We start from the raw sequence: 16917 nt of genomic DNA on the forward strand, positions 1-16917 counted from the left end.
GGGCGCGGTGGGGTCTGGCCCACAGCTCAGGTCCGACAGGTGGGGGCCCCGCGGCAGCCCCGACAGCGCCGGGCAGCGCGGCCCTGGGAGCCGACGGAGCCGGTGCGGGTGGGCCCCGGTGGGGAGCTGGTTTCCGTGCGGCTCGCGTGCCCGGGGGCGGGGCGGCGGCACAGGCCGAACCAACGGCCCCTCACCCCGGAGGGGAGCTCCCTGGGGGAGGGTCCGGGCGCCGGCACCGCGGGGGCCTCGGGGAAGCTCTGCGGGGCGCCCCGGGGCTGGCTGGCTCCTGTGGCTTTGAACTCAGTTGCTGGACGTCGCAACCCGGGGGTGGGGGTGGGGGTGGGGGCGGCGGGGGCGGCAGTTCCGCGCTGCCCGCGGGGCGGAGGACGGAGCCGGGCCAGCGCGCCCCGCACTCGCTCCGCCGGCGCCGCAAGGGCTGCTGCTCCCCGGGGTGCCAGCTGCGTCCGGGCCCGCTCCCGGCGCGCAGGCCTGGGGGCTCCCGCGGCCCTCAGCGGAGGGCGGGGCGGGGCGAGGAGGATCCGAGGCGGGGCCGCGACGCCAGGGGCTCTTTCGCTTTCCCTTTTGTTCCGTGCAACGGCGAGTCCGCGCGGCGGAGGGGAGCGCGGCCCGGGGCGCCCGTTGCGCCCGCGCCCGCGCCCCCACGGGGCGCCGCACCGTCCCCGCGCCGCGCACAGGCCGCGCCACGCAGCCCCGCCCGAGACTCCCTGCGGCTCCCGCGGGCGCCGACGAATCGCCTCGCGCGCTGGGTCGAGTGGCGGGGCCGCCCGAGGCCGGGAAGCCCCGCGCCATGCAGTCGGCGCCCGCCTGGCCCCCGCCGCCCGCCGCCCTGCGGCCCTCCGCCTTCCCGCACCCCGCGCTGCACGCCCTCCACCGCCTGGCCCGAGCCCTGCTCTTCCCGGCCTACTGGGCCCTGGACCGGCTGCTGGGCTGCTGCGCGCCCGGGGCGCGTCCGGGCGGCCTGGCGGGGCTGAGGGCGGCGGCGCGCGCGGCGGGGGCGCTGCTGCTGCTGCTCCTGGCCGGCCTCCCCCTGGCGCTGCCCGCGCTGCCGCTGTGGCTGCTGCTGCAGGCCTGGCGCCGCCCCTTCTGCTACGCGCCCCCTCCGCCCTGCTGGGCGCCCCCCGCGCCCTGGCGCCCCCCGGCCCAGCCCGCGCGCCGCTTCGGCTTCCTCAGCGCCAACGTGTGCCTGCTGCCCGACGGGCTGGCGCGCTTCAGCAACCTGGGCCGCAGCGGGCGGCGCGCCGAGGAGGTGGGCGCCCTGCTGGTCGGCGCCCTGCGGCCCTCGCGCTACGGGACCACGGGCTGCGGGCCGCCGGGGCCGGGGGCGCCCGCTGGGGCGCTGACGGCCGCGCTGCCGGCGGGCCTGGACTTCGTGTGCTTGCAGGAGGTGTTCGACCTGCGCGCGGCGCACCGCCTGGTCAGCCGCCTGGCGCCCAGCCTGGGCCCGGTGCTGTACGACGTGGGCGCCCTCGGCCTGCAGCGCGGGCCGCACCTCAAGCTGCTGGGCAGCGGGCTGCTGCTGGCCTCGCGCTACCCGCTGCTGCGCGCCGCCTTCCGGCCTTTCCCCCACGCACGTCGCGAGGACGCGCTGGCCTCCAAGGGTCTGCTCTCCGCACAGGTACAGGCCCGGCGGCCGCGCGCTCCCGGCCGGGGAGAGGGCAGGGCGTGGGGTGGAAGCCGCGAGGGTCGCTGGGGCCGTCCACGGTGTTGCAGGCGCAGGTGGGCATCCTGGACGGGCGCCGCGTCGTGGGCTTCCTGCACTGCACGCACTTGCATGCGCCGAGCGGTGAGCCCCGCGGACTCGTCCTGGCGGCGGGTCCTACCCTCGTCTGCGTCTCCGCCGCCCGCGCCGTTTGTTCGCCGCCGGGAGCACCGCGGGCGGGGCGGGGCGGGGGTGGGGCGCGCAGCTGGGCTCAGCGGTGCCCCCCTCCCCCCGCAGAGGACGGGCCCCTGCGCTGCAGGCAGCTGACCCTTCTGCTGGACTGGATCGAGCGCTTCGAAGCCGAGAGCCGCCAGAGCGGCGAGGCCGTGGCCTTCAGCGTGCTTCTGGGTGACCTGAATTTCGACAACTGCTCTTTAGGTGAGGGGGGGCGGGGCGGGGCGGGCGGGGGCGGGGCAGGGCGGCGCCGGGCCCCGCCCACCGAGCACCGGCCTCCCTCCGCAGACCACGCGCAGGAGCAGGAGCACCAGCTCTTCGACCGCTTCCGGGACCCCTGCCGGCTGGGCACTCGCCGGGAGCAGCCCTGGGCCCTGGGTAGGGCGGCCGCTGGGGAGGGGTCCTGGGGAGGGCTCTGGGGCCGCGGCTCCCCCGCTGACACCGCCCCCCCCCCCAGGCACGATCCTGAACACCTCCACTCTCCACCACTCGGTGGTCTGCTCCCCAGAGATGCTGCGGAGGTGAGTGGCCACCTGGGGGTCAGCCAGCGCCCAGAGCCCTGCCTCGGAGGGGACCCCTGGCCTTGGTGACACTGCTCGTCCTCAGGGCCCTGGAGCAGGAGAAGGGGCGCCACCGCTACCTGGCTGGCCCTGCCCGCGGAGGCCCCCGGCCTAAGCCCTGGCGGGGCCGGCGCCTCGACTACGTCCTGTACCGGGGAGTGGCCGGAGCCCCGCTGAGCCCAGTAAGTCTGGGGGTCAGGGCGCTGGGCCGGCTGGCGCTGGGGCGACCCCTGACTGCCTCCTGCCCCCAGGACGTGGAGCAGGTGACCTTCAGCACCGCCCTGGCCGGGCTCACAGACCACTTGGCCGTGGGACTTCAGCTCCGAGTGTCCGCGCTGCCCTGACACATGCACGCAGGCGGTGGTGGCGAGGCCGGGTGGACAGACAGACACGGACGCACAGCTGAGCCTGGCCGGCTGCCGCGGGGCCACGGGGCCGGGAGATCTTTATTGTGGGGCCGCCCTCACACCGCCTCCTGGGCCCTGCGGTACTCGTAGACGCTGCCCCGCTCAGGGAAGGCGGGGATGTGCTGGGGCGACCCTGATGGTGGCGCGGGGTCCTCCGGGTCCCCGTAGCCGCCCCCGCCGGGGGTGTGGAGGCAGAACACGTCCTGCGAAACAGAGGGGCGGCTGGGCCTGGGCGTCCCCCTCCCTCCCTCCCCTGCAGTCCCCCCACCCTCCGGGTGGCGCATGCGCAGCGGCAGGTCTGGCCCACCGATGCCCCTGCGCGCCCTCCCCTTCAGAAACCAAATTAAAGTGTCTCTGGTTCTTTGCAACTGCGCTCACTCCCTGTGGAATGGGGGGGCCCGTGGGCGGCGGGCGGGATGGAGAAAGGATGGGGCGCAATCCTTACCCCGGGGAACACGGGCACCGACGTCTTCCCCCCCAGATTCACCGTGCGGCCGTCCTTGCGGATCAGCAGGTTTAGGCCCCGCGCGCCGGGCTCGCCCCCTGCGGGAAGAGGCCAGGGAGGGAGGGACGCAGGAGCTGGTGGGGACACGGGGCGGGCGGCCGGAGGGGGCACACGGGGGGGGGGGGGCAGGGCCGCTCACCGTGGAGGCCGTAGGGCTGGAAGGCGCGGCGCTCGGTCAGCACGGACAGCAGCGCCTCTTCGCGGAACAGCAGCTCGCGGACGACACCATCGCCACCCCGGAAGCGGCCGCGGCCCCCGGACCCCAGCCTCAGCTCGAAGCGGCGGACGATGACCGGGTACCTGCGCGGGCGGGGGGCTGAGTGCGGCCGCCCCGGCCCCGCCCCGCCCCCGCCGGCCGCGCCCTCACCTGCTCTCCAGGATCTCCGGGTCGGTGATGCGCGTGTTGGTCATGTGGCTGTGCACGCCGCTGCGCCCGTGCCAGCCGGGGCCCGCGCCCGCGCCGCCCGCCACCGTCTCGTAGTAGCCCATGTGGGCATTGCCCAGGGTCACATTGTTCATGCAGCCCTGGGGGGACAAGCGAGCTTCGCGCTGGGCTGCGGGCAGCCCCTCCCCGGCGACACGCCCCAGCGCGCCCGGCCCCGCACCTGGGACGCGGCACAGGCCCCGAAGGCCCCCAGGATGACATCCACCACGCGCTGCGACGTGAGCACATTGCCGCCCACCACGGCCGCTTCGGGGGTCGGGTCCAGGATGGAGCCTCTCGGGATCACCACGCGCACCGGCGCCAGGCAGCCCTGCGGGGGCGGGGCCGGCTGTCAGGGCGGGTGGGGAGGGCCCAGGCCAGCACGGATCCCAGCGCCGTCGGCCGCCGTCGCCCCCCCCCACCGCGGGGACCGCATGCTCCCGCGCACCTGGTTGAGCGGGATGTCGCGGCCCACCAGACAGCGCAGGCAGTAGATGAGGGCGGACAGCGTGATGGCCCGCGGGGCGTTGAGGTTGCCAAACACCTCGGGCCCGGTGCCGCTGAAGTCAAATACTGCGCTGCCCTGCCCACGGGAGGGGATGGGGGGGAGAGGTCAGCAGCCCCCAGGCCACTGCGCCCCCATGCCCTGCGCCCAGCTCCCGCCGCCTGACCTGGCTCAGGTTGATCTGCACGCGGAGCCGGATGGGGGAACCATCGTCCATGTGGTCCTCCGCCGACACCTCCAGGGGCAGGCCTCGGGCCTGCCGGGAGCTTCCAAAGGCCCGCAGCATGTCCCGCACAGCCAGCTCCGCGTTCGCCTGGCGGTCGGGAGGGTCAGCCGCAGCCCGGCCGCCTCCAGGGGTCCCCCGCCTCCCGGCCCAGCCTCCTGGGGTGGCACAGAGCTGCCCACCTGCTCCTGCCCCCTCGGCCCACCTGAATGTGGCCCATGTAGGCCTGCACCACATCCAGGCCATACTGCCCAATGAGTTCTCCCACCAGCTGGATGCCCTTCTGGTTGGCCGCCACCTGGGCACGGAGGTCTGACAGGTTGTCGTGCAGGTTTCGGGTACCGCTGCAGCCGGGAATCTTGCCTGGAGCCCGCAGGGCCTCAGTCACCGCTGGACGGAGGAGGTCACCGCTGAGCCACCCTCCAGCCCCTGGGGCTGCCTGGGGCCCTGCTCACACCTACTTCCCCTCTACTGGGCACTGTATGGTGTGGGGCTCCCCATGTTGGCCCTTCACTGGCTCCCCACAAGCAACCCCCCAAGCCCTAGCCTCCTCCCATCTGCTCAACCTTCCCACCCTCCCGCACCCAGGGCACCCGTAGGCTGTCTCGCCTATGACCTCACAGGAGCTGGAGGTGCTTCCCTCAGCAATCTGCTTCCACCTTTCATTCCCCCTGCCCACCTCTCCCCCACCTGCGTTTTCCCCACCTCTTCCAGGAGAAAACCCACTTCCCTTGGCCCTCCCCCACTCACACTGCCCCCAGGGGTCCTCGCCCCACCCCTGCGAAAGAGCAGCTAGCTCTGGCTTGCGCCCCACCTCCGCACCAAGCTGAAGGAGGCCCCTACCCGCCCCCGGAAGAGCCCCAGGAGCCAAGAGTCTGGGTCACAGTACTCTCTCAGGCTCCCTGGCCACTGTGTCCTGTCACATGCCTGCACGTGTCTCTCCCGTGATCCCTGCCCTCTGCCCCCTGCTCCCCCCACCCTGACCAAGGGAGTGGCCAGGGCTACTCAGTTGTGTCTCCTGCACCCACAGCAGCCTGCAGCTCTGAGAGCCCACCCTGCACCCTGCCCCCTGCCTACCCCACCGACCCTCACTCTGGGATGCCCCCCTGGGCTCCCAGATCCCTGAGGCCTCACACCAGCTCTGAATTTTCCATGGCCCTTGTTTCCTGGGCCACACTGCAACTTCTATCCTAACGTCCCTGCAGGAGCTCTGTGCCTGCTCAGTGCCAGAGCCTCCCTCCATCCTCCAGCTGTCCAAACCTGACTCCTCATCCTCATCCCCAAATCCAACCAAATGCCAACCTTGATTTTCTCCAGAACAGTGGTCCCTACCCCCCTTTCTGCCACCCAGCTTGAGGGCCAGCACCGTCCAGGGCAACCACAGCTGCCCCCCACCCCACTCAGCCTGGCCTCTGGGTGACCCTCCAGCCCCCCATCACTCTGCATGTAGCTGGGCGCTCTCCAGTGCAAGCCCCACTGAAGCCATTCATGGCCACCCTGCTACCCAATGACTCATACCCAGGCCCAAGAAAGTTCTCCAAGAGCCTGCAGTCGCTGGCTCTGTCCTCACTGCTTCTCCGCAGCCTCTGGACCCCGTGCAAACACAGTGCAGACTGTGACTGTGACTACCATGAGCGGCTGCCTACCTTGAAATAGGCTCCCCTCCCTCCTCTGCCTGGTTCCATGGGTGTCCTGGCCAGCTCCCTACCCCCCAAATCACTGAGGCCTTCCTGGATCCAGGCAGAGCCCGGCTCAGCTGTCTGGCCACCTCTGAGAGATGATCTGCAACCACTGTGGGGTTACTGCCTGGCTCCCCCAGGCAGGCCTGGGCCAGCAGGCCACGTCCCAGTGCCCTCCCACGCGCCCCGGCCCTGGCTGGAAGGAGCGATCACGTGTGCCAGCCCACTGAACCCTCCCCCGTGCCTCGCCATGGCCCCAACCCCACTCCCACTCACCATCCTCCTGGAAGACACCCCCCTGGACGAGTTTGAAAGACAGAAAGACAGCACCCTCCTGCTGCAGTGTGGTGGAGTGGGGGGGCATGGAGCCTGGTGTGATGCCCCCAATGTCCGCATGATGCCCACGACTAGCCACGTAGAACACAGGCCGAGTCTGACCTGGCCAGAACACCTGGGGGTGGAGAGCAACGGTCGGCTGTGTCAGCCACCCTTGCCCCCCAAAGACACCCAGGCCGAGGTCCTCACCGGTGTGATGACAGTCAGGTCTGGCAGGTGGCTGCCCCCGGCGCTGGGGTGGTTGCTCAGCAGCACGTCGCCAGGGTGGAGGTCGGCACCCAAGTGCTGGATCTGAAACCAGGAGACAGTCTGGAGTTGGAAGCGGTGGAGGTGAGGGGTGGGGTGAGGGAAGCAGAAGGGACCCACCGAACCTGGAACTGCACGGTCTCTTGCATGGCTCCCAGGTGCACGGGGATGTGGGGGGCGTTGGATACCAGCCCTCCATCAGGCCCGAAGAGAGCACAGGAGAAGTCCAGACGCTCCTTGATGTTGGTGGAGATGGCTGTGCGCTGCAGGATGCGGCCCATCTGCTCTGGGGGCACAGAGTGACCAGGAGCCCGCTGGCCCCACCCCACACACAGCGCAGCCCCAGAACATGCAGAGGCGGGACCTCCACCCTCGAGGTCTCTGGAGCCCAGACCTGGGACCCAAAGGTGGTGGTGGCCCACCTGCACGCGGCAAGGCCACCGCCAGGCCACGTCTTGCCTGGCACCCCCCATCCCTGCCTGGAGCTTCCACAAGAACCCGGAATCCCACACCAACCCTCCTCCTTGCCCGACGCAGGACTTAGGGCCCCCAGCAAGCCCCCAGCCTGACCCTGCACAGATGGGTCCGCTGTGCTGAGCCTGCTCCCCGTCCAACAGGACAGTAATCTCGGATCCCATGGCCACTAATGCTGGCACGGTGGGGCTGGCCATCCCAGTGCCGGGCCGCACTGCCCATTCTGTCGCCAGCAGGGGTGCCACTGCAGCTCCCTCCCCCAGGGCATGCTGTCCTCCCTCTGCACACCCCTGCAGCCACACAGCCTGTGCCCACCTCTGCACAGTGTGCACACTCCCATATGCTCCACAGGGAGCAGGGCCACTGCGGGGGGCACTCACCAGCAATGCTCATGAAGCGGTGCGAGAAGATCGACAGGTGGATGGGGTCAAGCTGGGCCCCCACAGTGCTCGGGGCCTCAGCCCCCACAGAGATGCGGATGTCCCCGGTCTCCGTCACCTCCGCCTGACACCCTGGCTCCACCAGGATGGTGCTGAGGGCAGGGGCACAAGAGGCTGGAGGCGCCAAGCCAGACCCCCTCATCCCAAATAGGGACCCAACATCCCCAGGCGGGGGGGGGGGGCACGCCGAACATAATGGGACCCCAGAGTCCTTCACACTCCTGTAGCCTTGGGCCAGAGAACCCTCAGCCAGGATCCCTGGGTGAGCTCGGGCCCCCAAGGCCCACCTGTTGCTGTCAATAATGAGGCAGGGCCCCTGAAGCTTGTGCCCGGAACACAGCTCTCCCAGCAGGTAGACAGGGGTTTCCTGGTAGCCCCCCTCAAAGTAGCACTGGGTCATCTGAGGAGGGTGTGGGATGAGTGAGCTTCCTTGGCCCAGCACCCTCCCTGGGCATCCCCATCCCCCGCCTACCCCATATCCTTGGGCGGGGGGGGGGGGGGGGGGGGCAGGCCGAGGCAGAGCCACCCACCTTGTCTACCCGGGGAGGTCCACTCTGAGCTTTGGGGACATCCTCAAGGCGAAGGCCACTGCGGCCAGTGCCCCTCACGCGCACATCGTCCACCACCACTGGCCGCTCAGGGATGATGAAGCCAAACTCCCTCATGTACCTGCACACCCACCAGCGAGAGAACCGTCAGGGCAAGGTGGCCAGGCTGGCAGGTGCCCACCAGGGCTCCCAGGATGCAGAGTTCACATACCTCTCCACGAAGGCTGCCCCGAAGTCACCGGCACGGGGGGAGTGGGCAGTGGCCGGGTGCTGGTGCGCAGACACCATCAGGGCACAGTCCGTGCCCTGGTAGCGTAAATGCAAGAAGCTCTCGGTGCTGATCTGGGACCTGCAGCAGGGGGGCAGGCGGGGCACTTGCACAGGGCACCCCGAGAGGACTCCTGTCCTGCCTCCTCCAGCACTCAGGGGTCTAGCCCTCCTTGACCACTGCCCAAAGGGGCACCAGCACCACCTGGGGAAGTTGGCAGTAAATCCAACTAGGGGGTGACTCTGAAGGGCCAAGCCCCCCCCAACCCTTCGAGCCCCACCTGGGAAAGCCCTGGGCCAGCAAGGTGTCCACACACTGCTCCTCCAGGCGGCTTAGCCTCTGGTCCAGCTGCACAAAGGTCTCAGGCGCGTAAGGCAGCGAGCACGGCTCCTGCGCCTCATGCACCACGTCTGCCAGGGCCAGCCCCAGTGCTGACAGCAGCCCGCTGTGCCTGTGGGGACAGGGACCTTGGCAATGTGGGGCTGCCTCCCGGAGCCAGCTCCCCACCCCAGGACATGTGTGTGCACAACTCTCAACATACCTGTGAATGTGCACGGTGTCCATGCCCAGGGCGCGGGCAATGGCACAAGCATGCTGCCCACCAGCTCCCCCAAAGCACGCCAGCACGTGGGCCGAGGGGTCATGGCCTCGTGCCTGGGAAGCCAAGAGGGGCTCGGTGGCATGCCTTACCCTGTCCGGCCCCCCACCCTTCCCCCAGATTGGGTTGCCTGGGTGGGAGGTGTGGGAGTGGGGAGCAGGGTTGGAGGGCAAAGGCAGGCATACCTGCGTGAGCGCACGGATGGGCCGGCACATAGCCTCGTTGGCCACACGCACGAACCCCATGGCTACCTCCTCCAGGCTCAGCGGGGAGGCCGGGCAAGGCCCATTGGTCAGGAAGCTGTTGACCTCAGTGGCCACAGCCTCCAGGGCCTTCCGGGAGGCCTCAGGGGACAGTGGCTGGTCCTCTCCCGGCCCAAAAATGCAAGGGAAGGAGGCAGGCAGTAGGCGACCCAGAACCAAGTTAGCGTCCGTCACCGTCACGGGGCCCCCTGGGAGGTGTGCACGGTGTGGGGGTTGGGGGCTGGAGATGGGGTCCAGGAGGGGGCAGCAGGGGCAGGGCCGAAGGGGTGGGGTGAGCCCGGGCAGCACAGGAAGGGGCCTGGAGGGGCAGGTGGCAGCTCTTACCCTTGCGGTAGCAGGCGGGGCCAGGATGGGCTCCTGCGGACTCAGGCCCCACCACAAAGAGGCCGGACCTGGGACAGGGAGGACCGGACTCAGGCGGGCCGGGAGGCAGGGCTAGGGGGCCCAGCCCAGGTGCCAGGGCTTACCTGAAGAAGAGGCGGGAGCCCCCCCCAGCTGCCACAGTGTTGATGTCCAGCTGGGGGGCCTGCAGGGTGACACCAGCCGTGCTGGCCTCAAAGACATGCTCGAACTCCCCAGCGTAGCGGCTCACGTCGGTGGATGTGCCTGGTGGGGGTGCGGACGAGGGGTCGTCTCCCGCGCCACCGCCCAGCCCGCCCCCACCCTTCACCCTTCTTACCTCCCATGTCAAAGCCAATGACAGGCTGGCCGCCTTCCGCCCGGTAGGTGGTGGCTGAGTAGCCGACCACCCCCCCAGCGGGGCCAGAGAGCACAGCGCGGGAGCCGCTGAAGGAATCCATGGGGGCCAGGCCGCCGTCGGAGCGCATGAAGAGCACCTGCACGTCCTGCGGACCCACCGGCAGCCGCACAGTGAGGCGCCGGCCAGCAAGTGGGGGGCCGGGAGGGGCAGGCGGGCCTCACCTTGAGCTGGCCCTGGAAGCCGCGGCGGAAACCCTGCACGTAGCGCTGGATGGCGGGTGTGAGGTAGGCGTCGGCGCAGGCCGTGTGCCCCCGAGGCACGATGCGCACCATGGGCATGGCCTCCGAGGACAGCGACACGTGCGTGAAGCCCAGCTCCCGGGCCAGCGCCCCCACCTGCTGCTCGTGCTGGGCCCACCTAAGGACGAGGACGACCCAGGGCTACTACGGCCCTCGCCCACGGCCCCCCCGTCGCTGCCCCCCGGCCGGGCCGGCCCACGCTCACGTGTAGGAGTGCATGAGCACCACGGCCAGGCTGCGAATGCCCCGGGACAGGAGCCCCTCCAGCTTCACACGCAGGCCCCCAAGGTCCACGGGCTGCTGCACCTCCAGCAGGTCCCCTGTCCGGCCTGCCCGGAAGCCCCAGACCACCTGTCAGAGGCCCCCCACGGCCGGTCGCCCCCACCCCCAGCGTGGGAGGCGCCCGCACCTTTGACAGGTGTCCCGGAGCCCGGCTCCCCGCGGTACAGCACCACGCGCTCGTCCACCTCCAGCACGTCTTCATACAGTACCTCTGGCATGGGCACAGCCTGGGGGCAGGCAGAGGCTCAGAGAACGCCCAGGCCTGATGGGCCTTGCTGGGGTTCTGCGTGGGGGGGGGCGTGCAGGCAAGGGGATGTGCCCCAACAGGCCGGTCCATGGGCCCAGGAGGCACAGTCAGATGGGCGGCCCCAGCAGGGCCCACCCAGGGGCGGTTTTCTGCCCCAGGGCACCTGAGTGTAGCCAAGTGCCACACCCCCACAAGGGCAGGTCCCTCTGGGAACCATGCAGAGAGGGGGGGGGGGTAAGGGAGTGGGAGGGTGGGGTGGTGGGCTCCTACCCCCCACTCGGAACAGTATGTCTTGGGCCGCTCCACCCCCAGAATCCGGGACAGGAACAGGACAACTTGGAACCGCTCTGAGGGCTTGGGGGACACAGTGCCTGCCAGGGGTGCCTGGAACCTCCTCTCTGGCTGGCAGCGGGTGGCCTTGGGCCAGCACTGACCCTTCCAAGGACTGCCCTCCCCGAGAGGCCACGGCATCCCTGGGAAAACACGAGCTGCTCCACGCAGCCGACAGCTGGGGCGGGAGAGCTCACCAGATCAAAGAGGTCCTCCCGGGCCTGGGTGCCCACGTGCAGCAGGTCTCGGAAGCCTCGTGTCACCAGCAGCGCCACCCGCTCCCCCCGCCGCTCCAGCAACGCGTTGGTGGCCACTGTCGTGCCCATGCGGATGCTGGCAATGCGACTGGTGTCCAGCGGCCGGTCCCGGGGCAACAGCAGGCCCCCCTCCTGGGAACCACGCGGCTAGCGTCAGGCCTCTGGTCCCCAGGTGTCCCCCCCGCCCGCCCCTCTGCGCGGCCACCTGCTCCAGGATGCGGCGGATGCCCTCAGTAGGGGCGTCTGCGTAGTTGGCGGGGTCCTCCGAGAGCAGCTTCAGGACCCTCACGTGCCCCCCGGGGCACTGGGCAAAGACATCTGTGAAGGTGCCTCCGCGGTCGATGGCGAAATGGAAACGTCCCTCGGGGCTGCCCATGACGACGGGGCTGGAGTCCAGCAGCGACTCCTCAGCCGGTAGCCCTGGGAGGACTGCGCGGGTCGGATCAGGCCCGGGCCGGCTCCCCGCGGGGGGCGGCCTGGGGCAGAGCCGGGTCGGGGAGAGGCTGCGGGGCTGCGGGGCTGCGGGGCTGCGGGGCTGCGGGGCTGCGGGGCTGCGGGCCCAGCTCACGGGGCAGCCCCAGGGCCGGGGGCGCGGGACGTGCTGCCCCTCCTGACCCCGATCCCGGCGCCCGCGCGGCCGCCCCAACCCGCGGGCCGGAGCAGCTCTCGCGGAGGCGGCCGCGCCACGGGAGCCGGGGCTGGTGCGTCGGGGGTCGCGGGGCGGGGGTCCCGGGGCTGCGGCGGGTGCGCGGGCCGCCTCCCACCTGCTCGACCTTCGGGCCCAGGCCCCGCGGGACGCAGGGACGGGGCGGGGCGGGGCCTGCGCGGGCGGCGGGGCGGGAGGGGCGGGGCGCGAGGGTGCAGGGGGGGCGGCGGGGCGGGCGGGGCGGGCGGGGCGGGGGGGAGGGACGGCGGGGCGCGAGGCTGCAGGGGGGCACGGCGGGGCGGGAGGGGCGGGGCGCGAGGGTGCAGGGGGGGGACGGCGGGGCGGGAGGGCGGGGGGGAGGGACGGCGGGGCGGGGGGGGCGGGGCGCGAGGGTGCGGTGGGGGGACGGCGGGGCGGGGGGGGGCGGGGCGCGAGGCTGCAGGGGGGCACGGCGGGGCGGGAGGGCGGGGGGAGGCCGCGGGGGGGCCGGGGCCGGGGCCGGGGCGCCCGGGCGAGGGCCCACCTGGCCGCGGGTCCGAGCCGCCCGCCCGCGCTGCGCTCCGTCCCGGGCCCGCCCCGCCGCCCCTCCCGGAAGCCGGGCCCGCCCCCCGCACGACCGGTCCGGGCGCGCAGGGCCCTCCGGGCTGCGGCTGCGTCAGGCTGGGCTGGCCCGGAGCCACCCGGGAGGACGGCGGGGGCGGCGCCGACTTGGCTGCGAGCCCGGGCGCCCTGCAGCCACCTGGGTGCCCCCCGGAGCGAGGCTGGCCCAGGAGCGCGACCTGCCCTGGCGCGAGGCCGGCGCCGCGGGGATGGGCCTGGGCGTCGGGAGGAGGCCCGCGCCCCCCCCAGCCCCCTGGCTCCCCGCGGCGCGGCGACCAAGGGCCCCTCCGGGAGCATCCCCCTGTGGCCGTCCAGGGCCAGCCCCGCCTCAGCCTAGCGGGGAGCAGCGAGGCCCTCCCCACAGCAGGGCTGACGTCCCCCAAAGCCAGGGCAGGTGCCCTGACGGTGGGGCGATGGCCTATTTCCCCGCTGGTGGAAAGGCCTCAAAGGGGGGGGCGAGCACAGGGAACAGCAGGTGAGCGGGCCTCCACCTAGTGCGGGATCAGCAGCCCGCCCCACGCCCCAGGCCTCCCCATCCCCTGGGGCCCTGGAGGCCTGCTGGGTCCTGGAAGGTGGGGGGGGTGCACCCCAGGCTACAACAGGGCCACCTTTGACTGGTGGCCTTTGGCAGCCTCGGCATCCTCTTCTGTGTGGTGGGGAAGGAAAGGAGACACAGTTTTGAAAGAACTGTACCCAGAAAGACACGTGAGTCAGTGACCTCTGACCCCGTCGCACCTCTGACAGTGGCCTCCCCCAGCAGCCCCGGCTCCAGGGGTGTCTCTGCCCAGCCAGGCCTGCTGGACAGTGTGTGGAGGACTTGAGCTCCGCAGCACACGGGACCCAGGGCCCCAAGGATGGGCTGTGGCCGAGTCCAGACGACAGTGTACCCCGTGGCGGGAGCCAGCCATGCCGCTGGCCACCCCCTCCCCACCCCTGCGTCTACCATGCTCCTTATCACCTTCCCCTTCCCCAGCCCAGCTGGGGCCCTACACAGTCCCAGTGGCCACGGTGCAGGAGCTCTACCTCTCCCTGCTCCGGGCACACCGCAAGGGGGCGGTCCACAGCCCCACTGCCACCAGGACCCCTCCCTGCAGCCCCAGCAGGTCCTTCCATCCCCCACGGCAGGCGCACTGCAGCCAGCCCACACACGCAAGAGGAGACGGAGGAGCTCGCCCGCTCTCCCCAGGAAGTGAGGACGCCGCTCCGAGCCAGCCACGGAGCCTCACGGAGAACCCCACCAGGCCCTGATCTCGGACCTCCGCCCCCAGAACCGTGGACGTCCTCCCGCCTGCGGAGTGGCCATACAGCCGCCCAGACCGTGTAAGCGTCTCCTGCACAAGACGCATGTCCGTCCCCATGAGGCACCGGGCAGTGCCCTACTCGCAGTGCTCAGGCCAACCCGAGGGGCTGCCCGCACCCGCCTTGTCCCACAACGCCCAGCCTGCTGTTACTCCACCTTCAGGGTGGACATCCCAACCCCACCAGCCTCTGTGCCCTGCCCTGGCCCCACCCATCATTTTCCCCCGGGAGAACTATCCGCCACCCGCACCCCATCCCATCAGTCAGGGAGCCTAGGGGCCCAGCCAGGGGCACAGATCCTGCCAGCAGGTTCCTTCTGACCTATAAGGCCCCCCTCGTCCTCGTCCACCTCCTACTTCACCTGCACTGGCCTCGGCACTATGCCTCGACACACCTAACTTGCTGCCACCGTGGGCCTTTGCACGGACTATTCCCTCAGCTCTGCCCCAGCCCTGTGGCTCCACTCTGGTCCCGTCCTGCTCCGACTTCGCTTTGTCCCTGCTGCACTGCTTCCTATCACCCCGCAGCACCTTCAGCACCCCACAGCCGTGGAAGCAGGGATTCCCGCTCACTTTCGTGGTCTCGGCACAAGTTGAACGAGTGAAGCTTGGCGGGCCTCAGAGAAGAGCCCCCAGGCGCCGGCGCTGCTCACCTCTCTCCGCATCCTTGAACTTGATGGTTCTGCGCCGGGGCGGCCGGGGGCTGGCGGCCACTTCAGCCAGGAGCCCGGAGCCGCAGAAGCCCAGGCTGCTGCCCCGGTTCCGGAGCACCAGCTTCAGCTCCTGGTTCTCCTGGATGAGCTGCACCAGCCGCCGCAGCTCTTCGTTCTCCTGCGCGAGCCGCTGGATCTCCTGCCGCAGGCCCTCGTAGCTGCTGAGGAGGGACATGCCCGGCAGCAGGGCGGCAGCTGCCAGCAGCTGGCGGGCTGGCCAGGGACAGCGGGCCCCGTCATTGTGAGGTCAGCGCCTGCCCTGCCCCGCGCCTCACCCGCATTCCGCGCTCCGAGGCCTCAGAGCCACAGCCCAGCAGTTCCCACAGCCTGGATCAGGGCACACCTGACCTCTGACCTCTGGCCCCTGAGGGCCAAATGACCGAGGACGCAGACCTGCCTAGGCCCTGGAGTCCCTCTAGGAAACCGCTCCTGGGGGGTAGAAGCTTCTTCTTTCTTTATTTTATTTTATTTTTTTCACTTTTCTCTTATCCTTTCTTTTTTTTAATTCAGTGAATTAACATATGGGGTATTAGCTCCAGAGGTAGGGGTCAGTGATTCACGAGCTGCACACAGCGCCCAGTGCTCATCACGCCACAAGCCCTCCTTAGTGCCTGTCACCCCCTCACCCCGTCCCCCCAGCCTTCCCTCTAGTGACCTTCAGTTTGTTTCCTAGAGTTAAGAGTCTCTCTTGGGGTCCTTGGGTGGCTCAGCGGTTTAGTGTCTGCCTCCAGACCAGACAATTTTTAAAGATTTTTAACAATCCTTTTTTTTTTTAATTTTTTTTTATTTATTTATGATAGTCACAGAGACAGAGAGAGAGAGAGGCAGAGACACAGGCAAAGAGAGAAACAGGCTCCATGCACCGGGAGCCCGACATGGGATTCGATCCCGGGTCTCCAGGATCGCGCCCTGGGCCAAAGGCAGGCGCTAAACCGCTGCGCCACCCAGGGATCCCCCTTAACAATCTTTTAAAAAAAAGTCTCTTGTGGTTCGTCTCCCTGAGTTCATCTTATTGTATTTTCCCCTCCCTCCCCCCCATCCTCTGTTTTGTTTCTCAAATTCCACGTATGTGTGAGGTCAAGGCCTAATTGTGTTTCTCTGATTTATGTCGCTTGGCATCATACCCTCTAGTTCCACCCACGCTCTGTGCAAATGGTAAGATCTCACTCTTCTGACGGCCGAGTCACGCTCCGTTGTATACATAGGCTGTGTCTTTGGTTTTTTTTAAGATCTCCTTTATCTACTCATGAGAGACACACAGAGAGAGGCAGAGACACAGGCAGAGGGAGAAGCAGGCTCCCTGCGGGACTCGATCCTAGGACCAGCGATCATGCCCTGAGCTGAAGGCAGATGCTCAACCCCTGACCACCCAGGTGGCCCTTGTAGGTCTTCTTTGGAGAAATGTCTGGTCATTAGAAGCTTCTTGATCCCGGCCTGGCACAGATGTGTTGCAAAGAGAGGGAGTCAAGGATTCAGGCGTCTACCCATCTGGCTGCTCTCTGGCCACCAGCAGCAGCATCTCCACCTGGCTGTGCCAGGTCACGGGGCCAGGTGACTGGGCACGGTCTCCGAGGTAGTCAGAGCCATCACAGCATCTGCAGAGGCCAGGAGAGCGGGTTTTTGAGCTGCCCTGCAGGAAGGGCCCTTCTGGCCTAGCAGCAGCAGGAGACTAGCATGGGTCAGAATTCCAGGGACATGGGGCGCGTCAACAGGTGCATTTGGATGGGGCTGGAAGCAAAGAGATGGCCCAGGTGGTGCTGAGCCTGGCAGGGATGGCAGAGGGTAGCAGTGCACACGGAGGGCAGGTGCCCTGGAGGAGGCGGGACAGCCAGGGACGAGAGCCTCGTGGAGGAGGGCAGGGCAGGCAGCAGGGAGACCCCACGAAAGGGCTGAGGACTCCGGAGCAGACTCCGGCGGCCAGGGAGCTACCCCTAAGGGTCAGAGTGGGGCGACAGTTCAGAGCAAACGAAGGACTTTCTTCTCTCGCCCGGCGCACCTTCTAAGGGGCCGTTCTGTGCTGCTGTCATCTCTTCCTTGGTCATGATCAGTTTATTTCACATCGTTGTTTCCTTTTTGCTGGTCTGCTCAGTACCGTTCCCACTTATTAACCAGTCGGTTCTCCCGGGAACGGCGAGCTCTGGTGGAGGGTGGTCTGTCTTCACGGTGCCCACTGGG

At 69.4% G+C, this 16917-nt stretch overlaps 2 protein-coding genes across 7 annotated transcripts; one reads left to right on the plus strand and one right to left on the minus strand.

Moving 5' to 3' along the window:
- Positions 1–675: 675 nt before the first annotated feature.
- Positions 676–3229, plus strand: LOC112911153 (sphingomyelin phosphodiesterase 5-like). The gene is made up of 7 exons (XM_072745820.1): positions 676–1636; positions 1732–1804; positions 1958–2098; positions 2183–2272; positions 2352–2415; positions 2501–2636; positions 2706–3229. The coding sequence occupies exons 1-7, from the start codon at positions 809–811 to the stop codon at positions 2796–2798; spliced, it is 1425 nt and encodes a 474-aa protein (XP_072601921.1). The 5' UTR covers positions 676–808; the 3' UTR covers positions 2799–3229.
- Positions 2858–15367, minus strand: OPLAH (5-oxoprolinase, ATP-hydrolysing). Of its 6 annotated transcripts, none has more exons than XM_072745815.1 (27): positions 14683–15367; positions 11691–11905; positions 11426–11617; positions 10779–10878; positions 10575–10698; positions 10292–10487; positions 10050–10215; positions 9838–9976; positions 9695–9762; positions 9293–9558; positions 9051–9163; positions 8790–8960; positions 8453–8590; positions 8224–8362; positions 7981–8093; positions 7634–7785; positions 6905–7065; positions 6723–6824; positions 6474–6648; positions 4724–4908; positions 4462–4608; positions 4239–4373; positions 3972–4121; positions 3734–3891; positions 3506–3666; positions 3307–3404; positions 2858–3064 (listed from the first exon to the last, which is right to left on the minus strand). In XM_072745815.1, exons 1-27 carry the CDS (start codon positions 14915–14917, stop codon positions 2918–2920), a joined length of 4146 nt encoding a protein of 1381 aa, XP_072601916.1. In that variant the 5' UTR covers positions 14918–15367; the 3' UTR covers positions 2858–2917. The 6 variants fall into 6 exon arrangements, with proteins under 6 accessions (XP_072601916.1, XP_072601915.1, XP_072601920.1 ...); XM_072745814.1 differs by having other exon boundaries at positions 11691–11914; XM_072745819.1 differs by lacking the exon at positions 14683–15367 and adding an exon at positions 12655–12736 and having other exon boundaries at positions 11691–11914.
- Positions 15368–16917: the final 1550 nt, after the last annotated feature.

Source organism: Vulpes vulpes, unplaced genomic scaffold (genome assembly GCF_048418805.1).
Source record: "Vulpes vulpes isolate BD-2025 unplaced genomic scaffold, VulVul3 u000000671, whole genome shotgun sequence".
In the NCBI taxonomy this organism is placed as follows: domain Eukaryota; kingdom Metazoa; phylum Chordata; class Mammalia; order Carnivora; family Canidae; genus Vulpes; species Vulpes vulpes.